General features: G+C 60.7%; 1 protein-coding gene across 2 annotated transcripts in view; it reads right to left on the reverse strand.

The window, feature by feature from the left end:
- The window catches only part of PXN (paxillin), a 19,209-nt gene extending 13,281 nt beyond the window's left edge, over window positions 1–5,928 (reverse strand). The window contains exon 1 of one of the 2 annotated variants that reach the window (XM_015568166.1): window positions 5,901–5,928. In XM_015568166.1, coding sequence (XP_015423652.1) covers window positions 5,901–5,913 — 13 coding nt within the window. In that variant the 5' untranslated portion in view covers window positions 5,914–5,928. Of the gene's footprint in view, window positions 1–799; window positions 916–5,900 lie in introns of those variants that run through there. The other variant, XM_006770298.2, reaches the window with a different exon arrangement.
- Between the last annotated feature and the right edge of the window lie 2,553 nt (window positions 5,929–8,481).

Consider the following 8,481-nt stretch of genomic DNA (forward strand, 5'->3'; position numbering starts at 1 on the left):
GAAGCCTGGCAAGCAGCCTGGCCCCACAGGCTCCAGGGCCCCACTATTCTGCTTTTATCAGCAGCAAGGGAGCCGAATGGGCCCTCGAGTGCAAGCTTCCATTACTCCGCACCAGGCAGACAACAGAGGGCCCTGGATCACCGTCTCCAGGCAAGAGGAGGACAGCAAGCAGGTCGGAGTAGGAACTGCTGATCTCCCCGCTCGTCTCTCCCCTCCTGGACTGTGACCAGCCCCACAACCCAGAGAGCCCAGCCCCACACGCCACACCCTCATTCCTGCCACGCTCAGGGACTTGCTCACTCTCACCTCTCCGGCGACCGACCTGCCGGGGACACAGTCCCCGGCCCTTGGGACAAACTCCTGAGAAAGCAGTGGCTGCCCTACTGTCGTTTCCTGGTGGCAGGCGCAGTGTGGGACTGTGCACTCCTGGTCTCAGTTAACCCTCCTATCGCCCCACGAAGTGGGATTCTGATGCTTCCTTTACAGACGGGAAACCAGCTTCGGGAGGTGGTGGGACTCGTCCCCGATCGCCAAGCCAGTAAAGTGACTGGCGGTCTGACTCCTCAGAAGTCCCAAAACTTGGCCTGCGAGAGGCGCTGTGATCACCAGCTGATGCCATATTTAAAGGGCACAGCTTCCTCAAGGACGGGCCCAGCTCTCAGGGCTGCCAGGCGGATCCCTCCTCACCCCACCCCAGCTCAGAGAAAGAGAGGGAGGGAGGCCCCCCGGCCGGCTCTGTGGGCCCACACCTCCCCCCACTGCCTGCCCGTCTCCTTCCCCCAAGGCCAGCCACACCTACCCTGGCTCCTGCCCAGTGGTTCAGAGGGAATCCCAGGCCCTGCAGCCCAGGACAGGTCCCCTGACTTCCGAGGAAGGTCAGCTCCTGCACTCCTCCCACTCCAGGTCCTTTGGAAGGATCTGGCTTCCTGTCTCCAGCAAACCGGAACTAGAACAAGTCAGTGTGTGTCTAGGTAACAGCAGAAAAGGAACCGTGCCCAGGCCAATCCCAGTGGCCTCTCCGCAGCCCCTCCTGCTGCGCCGGCTGCATGCAGAGTCCCCACTTCCTCTGGGCCCAATCCAGCAAGGGTGGGGTTTCTCCTTCATCATGGAGAAAGCCCAGAGGGCTCCCCGGAGCAGGCAACAAGTGCAACCCTGAGGGTAACAGGAGCAGCTGCTGTGCTTGAACAGCCACCACGTGCCAGGAGCTTCAGCCGCGTCACCTCCGCATAATGACACTAGTTCAGGTGGTAAACTGAGGCTGAGGCAGAGGCACAACCTCACACAGCCAAAGCCAACTTAAGGGGTCCAGCTGGGATATGAACTTGGGTTTCTTGGGCCCCAAACACTCAATAGAAGACAGATGGTTAACCTTCCCTGTCAAAGCACTGCCCTCTGCATCAAACACCCCTCCTTGTCACTCATGATTTGACTCTAAGTCTGGCTTACTGGTTTATGGACTGGATTCTGGTTTACGATTTCAATGGGCTCTTTCAACAGATACATCAGTTGTCCGGAAGGCGCAGTCCCGGAGTACAGAGACTAAAGATCTGAGGCTCTGGAGTCGAGCCAGAGCTGAGTTCAAGCCCCAGCTGCCCGCTCCATTGTCCATGGCCACACAGCAAAATCACTTAGCTCCCCTTAGCCTGTTTCCTCAGTCAGCTGGGGGGTGTACACAGGATAGATAGACGCCAGCGTATACATGGGCAGCTGCAAACATCAGATCTTAGCTGCTTTGTGAAATTCAGAAAAAGATCTTCCTCGAAGGCGCTCAGGGTGTGATGCTAAGTACTGACCTCTCCTAAGTCTTCCATGGGCAGAATCTGGGCAAGACATGAAAGGAAGCTAAAGTAGTAAAGTAACATTCCAAGTGAAACACTGTGGATGTCAGGGAGAAAGAAAAGACATCATTTTCCAAACTCCTGATGAGAGGAACCCCGGCGAGGACACGCAGTCACAGGGTCTGTGGCGCACTTCCCCCCCTCCACCCTCAGTCTCTGTTCAGGGGCTAGACGGGGCTTGGTGTCACCGCCCCCCAAACCTCCACAAACACCTCAGGGAAGAGAGCCAGGACTCCGAGCAGCCATGGAGGACACGCTGGCCCCTGCGGTGGGTTCCTATGGGCACAGTGGTTACAGGCCAAAGTTCCCTTCCAAGTTCAGCAGACTCCTCCCCTGCTGGAGTAAACAGAGTGGCCCTGTGAGGACTGCACAGAGGCGTTCACCTGCAGGCAGTGCCCACAGGGAAGGGTCCCCAGTTTGCAGCTACATCTACCGCCTGGCACCCAGCTCTATGCACCCTAGGGGGAGGCTCAGAGGTCCCTCCTACTCATACCCCAAAGAAGGTGCCAGAGAAAATGGGGCTGACTGGGCAAAGAAGCAGGAACGGAAGCCGTCAGGGCGCGCTCATGCAGGATCAGGCAGGCCTGACTTCCTCTACTCTCTCCAGGCCTGAGACCCTCCCAACAAGGCAGCCCTGGGGCCGGCCCCAGGCATGGGCTTCCCAGCCCCTTTCGGGGAAGCCACCCCAGATCCCGAGCGCTTCTCGCCTCTCGAGCCCGGCTGAGCTCCAACGCGCCTGTGGAGGGAGAGGTTCTCTCCAAACCAGAGGCCCTGAGGGGAGGGCGCGGAGTGCCGTCTCCAGCCCAGCGAAGACCACTCGGCTCCGCTCCGGCAACGAAGGGTGCAGACCGTCGCCACTCCCCGCCAGAGGGCGCTACCGGCCCGCCGGCTCCCTAACCTCGCGCGATCACGGGTTCGGGCCGGGAAGGCCCGGGAGCCCCCGCGGCGGATGCACAAGGTAGATTTCAATGCCGGGAAGCTGGGCTGAGGTGGAGGAACAGAGCGGACTCCGAGGAGGCGCCCGCGGCGGCCTGGGCGACCCCCGAGTGACCACTTCGGGTGCCACGCCCTCCGCAGACAGACCACGTGCAGGTGCCGGACCCCATCCCGAGGCCGCGCCTCGATGCAGGGAGCTCTGAACCAGGCCTCGCCCCAGCCCCAGCCACGGGCCATGGAACGTAATCTGACCTGAGCACCTGCTGGGAGCGGCCGGATCTGCAGCCCCGCGGGGGTTAAGACTCAAGCGCCTGGGGCTGCTGCCCCTGGAGGGAGGGGGCCCACGGGCCGTCTGCCGCATTCCAGGGCTAACCAGCCTAGGGGTGCAGAGCAGAGGAGGGAGCCCCAGAACCCCTCATTCTACCAAGGTAGGGGGCGCCCCCAGACTGGCTCTGGAGACTCAGGCTGACCTACTGACACATGGCATCCAGCAAGTCAGAGAATTAAAGAACCCTTCCCGCCTTTAACCCCAGCTGGTGCATGAAACCAGTCCGGGCTCTTTCACAAGAGCGCCTTCCTCCACCAAGCCCCCCCGCCCCCCTCCTCAGCAGCGATAAGGCCATCCGGGCCTCGAGCTGAACAGACACCAAGAGGGTGAGATAACCGCAGGAGTGGTGGGGCCGGCAGGACTCTGAGCCATTCCCTCCCCCCAGGCTCTAAGCCACTAGCTGTTGGAGCTTGCACGGGGAGGGGGGTTCTGAGCCAGGGGAGGGGGATCTGAGTCACTAGCTGTTGGAGCTTCACGGGGAGGGGGGTTCTGAGCCAGGGGAGGGGGATCTGAGTCACTAGCTGTTGGAGCTTCACGGGGAGGGGGGTTCTGAGCCAGGGGAGGGGGATCTGAGTCACTAGCTGTTGGAGCTTCACGGGGAGGGGGGTTCTGAGCCAGGGGAGGGGGATCTGAGTCACTAGCTGTTGGAGCTTCACGGGGAGGGGGGTTCTGAGCCAGGGGAGGGGGATCTGAGTCACTAGCTGTTGGAGCTTCACGGGGAGGGGGGTTCTGAGCCAGGGGAGGGGGATCTGAGTCACTAGCTGTTGGAGCTTCACGGGGAGGGGGGTTCTGAGCCAGGGGAGGGGGTTCTGAGTCGCTAGCTGTTGGAGCTTGCACGGGGAGGGGGATCTGAGTCGCACCAACTGCTTAGTGGCTGAGCTGCCCAGCCAGGCTGCTTAGCTGTTCTTGGGCCTTGGTTTTCTTTCTGTCAGATGGGAGTTCCACCCCTTAACTCGGAGGAATAAGGATTACAAGAGAAAATGGAGATACGGTGCTCGCTTAGCACCGTCCAGGAACAGAGCACACGCTCAGGACTTGGGAGCTCCCTGCCAGAGAGGTGGTGAACCTGGAGGAGAGAGAGGCGGCCCTGACAACCCATCCCACTCCTGGGGCAAAGGCTGCTGCGCGGTCCTGGGTCAGGAGTTAGGGGCACCGTTCTGGGGAAACCAAAGTCACCCTGGAGAAGCCTCCCAACAGGCCTCCAGGATGGAACAGGTAAATATGGGGCGTCGTCGGGTACCAGAGCCCACACCGCCACACCTGCCCCAGTGCTGCCCCCGCCCCCACTTCTCCGCTCGGCAGCCCCAGGCAGAACTAGAGGAGACAGGGGCCATCAGGAAGACACCACCTCACAGGCCTAGGAGAGGCCCACAGGACAAGACACATCAACACTCTGTCAGGGGCCAGTTTAAGTCAGCGCCCAGCGCCCAGCGCGGGGCGGGCAGTTCCTAGGAGCTGACGGCGGAGGGAAGGAGTAGCTACAGCGCCCAGAGCGGCCGCACAGGCAGAGGGGCTGCCAGCGCACCAGTGCCTTCCCCGCGGCCAGGGCCAGCTGTACGTCCTGCCTTTTAATACGAGACCGGACTCAGAGGCGGCATCAGCTCAGTTCCTGGAGAGGCTCAGCCTTATGGCCTACCTTGTGGGCCCCAGGAGGTTTGGGGTCCCCCTGCAGAACACTTCCTGCGGCTGCCTGAGCTCAGGGAGCAGTGAGCAGGCTGGGCCTTCCCAAGGAAGGAGCTGTGTAAACAGCAAGCCCAGCGCCTGCGGATGGCCTCCTCTCGGCCCCTTTCCTGAAACTCTTCCAGATTAGGAAGGAGAACAGAACAAAAAGGCAGGTCTCCCCTCCCCCAGCCTGAGCACACAGCGGTGAGAGCAGAGGTAATCCAATCCGCAGCGGTGGGGTACTTTTGCTCAGTGAGTAACTCCCCAGGAATGGAGAGCTGGTATATTTATCCTGATAACTGTCCTGGGAGGGAAAGGCGGATCTGTGACCCGTAGGGCCATCCACAATTAGGCCAGATCTGCTCTCCCCCGCCCAGCCTGGGGACCCAGGGCCTGGACACAGACTAGGAACTCAATCTCCTGGTGGGGCCTGCCCTGTCAATCTGTCTCCCCTCCAAGAATTCAGCTCTAGAGAGCAGGGCCTTGTCTTGCTCCATGCCACATCCCCAGCAGCTAGAGTGAATGGCGGGCTGACAGGGACTGTGAGGAGAAGACAGGAAGGAGCAATGAGCTGGCAAACAGCCAGTGCGAGCCACAGCCAGGAGGTCCCGCCTGCTGGGTGCCTGTCAACAGGTCGCACCACCCTCTGGGTCCTCTTCTTTATCTGTAAAATGGGCAGAACCCAGTGTGTCCCCACGGCTGGTAGCAAATTCTGGGGAGGAGATCATATAATTTCGGGTGACATTTACAGGGGTGGGCAACAGTAGGTTTACAGCTGTAATACAATAATTAATCAAGAATAAACTCTGGCCGAACCGGTTTAGCTCACTGGATAGAGCGTCAGCCTGCGGACTGAAGGGTCCCAGGTTTGATTCCGGTCAAGGGCATGTATCTTGGTTGTGGGCACATCCTTACTGGGGGGTGTGCAGGAGGCAGCTGATCGATCGAGACAGCACCTTTGAGCTCTTCAGAGTTTGTCTATATCCAAGACATTGCTGTCGGAGACAGAAACTGCTCTCCCTCGGGGCTGGGTAAGAACCGATCAATACTGTCGTGTCATCTAATATTTACTAACCAGGCCTGAGGGTATGAAGACTCAGCCACCATTCTCCTTGGCTGACTCATGCCTCACTCACCAGGAACTGCCATTCTACTCTCACCGTGTGGGCTGGGGTGACACACCGGAAACAGGGGAAGGTGGCTTCCATCTGCTGCCAGGGGAGGTGGGCGTGGCCATGGGAGGTGCGGCCATTGCGGAGGAGCCCTCCCCCAGGGCTGCCACGAGGTGGGTGTGCCAGCAAGCTGGGTTTCTTTATTGGGTGCCTGGCTTGTGCCCAAGGTCACAGAGCACAAGTAACCAGAGGCTCAGAGAATAAAGGCAGAAAGGCAACGCCAGAGGTTGCCCTGAGCGCCAGGCCCCCACCCAGGGCCCCCACTGATCAGCTTCCCAACCTGAGGGGGACCCAGGAGGGTCAGCAGCAGCAGGTGGGAGGAGCCCCCCACCCCACAGCACGGGAGCAGGTCCAGGCTGGCAGGAGCGCAGCCTCTTTTCTGTTGTAAATAACTCATCTCTGGTCCAAAACCAGCGGGCCCCACTCTCCCCCAGAGGTCCCAGAACAACCGTGAACACATTTCATTGGTCAGATTTCATCTACCTCTTCAGGTCACCCAGAGGCTCCAGACTCTAAGGTCAAGTCTAGGGCCATCTCCAGGCCGTCCCACAGTTCCTTCCAGGGGTAAAGTGCGGGTTTACATACAAGAAGATGACAGCCTAGAACCCAGAAGGCTCAAGTGAGGGACATTCAGCTCTGGCAGACCCCTCCAGGCAAGTCCGTCTGCGGCCGAGCAACGGGATTCTTGGCCGCTCACCCTGCTCGTCACCAGCAGAGGTCGGAGGGGCTCAGAAGGGACCATCCTCCCCGCAGAGGCTGGAAAAGAGAGTTCAGAAGTTTGCCTGTTCCAGGAATGAGCTGAAGCCTTGCACCACATTTATCGACTTCGCAGCACTAGCTACGCCTCCGTCAGGCTCTGACCGATGAGCACAGCCCCGGTGTTTCCCGGTCTCGGGCAGCCCGTCCCTGTCCTTGGCTCTGTGTTGCCTGCCTCTCCTGTTCGCCTACCGAAGCCCTAATAGCCGCCACACTTCACTGTCACCAAGTCGCATCACTTCTTCCTCCACTGGCTTCTCCCCATTTCTTTCCTCCCTTTCTTTTCATAACAGACAGGCGAGCACTTGGACCTGCATCAGAACCCGCACTCGGATCCTGCAGCAGACACAGCAGTCTGGACGTCCGGGAAGCCCATCTGTTTTGCTGGGTCCACACATCACTCCCGCCTCTCCCTCTAGGCCGCAGGTCCTCTGTGGACAGGGACCCGGCCCGCTGGATCCCCAGCACTAACACCTCGGAGCTCTCGTTACGCAGACACCTCACAGAGCACACAACGAGTCATCCATGAAAAAGTGTTCGCAAGCCACAAGCCACCGTGAAGGCTGGGAGGCGCCTGTGCCCTCCACGGTGACACGGGAGCCTCTGGGTAAATAAGTCCCGGCGCTGACGGCGCTCCTGTACAGACAGGAGCAGGAGGAAGTGGGGCCAGGGACAGAGGCCAAAACTCTTGGGGGCTGTGACAGGCCCGTCACTAACTCGGGCCTCCTGGCTGAGCTCACCCCTGGCCTCGCCCCTCCTGCCTCGGGCTCATGCCAAGTCCTTCTCAGAGAACATCACTGAGTCCAGAGGCCTCCAACTCCAGCAAGGACAGAGGCAGGAGAGAGAATGTCGGCTCCAGTGTCCCCCCCCTCACCCCAGCGCTCCTGCCCTCACCCCACACTCCCACCCCTCACCCCAGCGCCCCGGCCCTCACCCCAGCGCTCCTGCCCTCACACCACACCCCCAACCCTCACCCCAGCGCCCCTGCCCTCACCACAGCGCCACTGCCTGTCACCACTGCCTGAGAGCCCTGTGGCTTTGAACCTGGAAGGAGAACAATAGGAGGAGCTGCCCAAGCTCCAGGAAGGCGCTCCGCTCTGCTTCGGGCCCTGAGGAGCAAGCCCAGGAGGAAGCAGCCTCTGCTCCCGCCACGGAGGCAGAGCCAGGGCTGCAGCGCAGAGAGCCAGACCGGGGGACGGGGAGAGGAGGGAAGTCATCCTTCTGAGCACCTACAGGACAGGACCCTGGCGGCACCCCCATTTTACAGAGAAGAACAAGGCTCACGGGTGCCCAATGAGTGCGCTCTGCAGGCTGGCGGAGTCCGCGCAGGACCGCTCTGCCTGGCTGAGCCCCTCTGCTCCTTCCATGACACCCCACAGGGAGGCTGTCAGCCGTCCTCCTGCCTGCACCACTCTCCAGCTTTCAAATACCCGTCCCCGGAGTCCCTAGAGCAATCCAAAGAGCCTGGCCGCTGGGTGCCTTCCCACCATTGCCCGGAGCCCTTGGTCTCATCTCCCTCGGCCTGAGGCAGGGTCCTGACCGCGTGGAGCCCCTGATGGTGGCACCGGAGCTCCCCATTCGGGGCTAACTCGCTGCTGTACAGGTCGGTTTGCAGGAGTGTTTCCTTCCTGTGCCCGATGGCCAGCGGCCTCATCTGAGCAGCATGATGCAAGATGGGGCTGCCCTGGACACTGACTTCACCCCCCCTTACTGCCAGGCAGCTTTCTTATGTGGCCTGGGGAGGGGCTGGCACGGAGAGACCAGTGGCTCCTTGGCCCTCAGAACCGGC

The sequence above is a fragment of the Myotis davidii genome, unplaced genomic scaffold (genome assembly GCF_000327345.1).
Source record: "Myotis davidii unplaced genomic scaffold, ASM32734v1 scaffold803, whole genome shotgun sequence".
NCBI lineage: Eukaryota > Metazoa > Chordata > Mammalia > Chiroptera > Vespertilionidae > Myotis > Myotis davidii.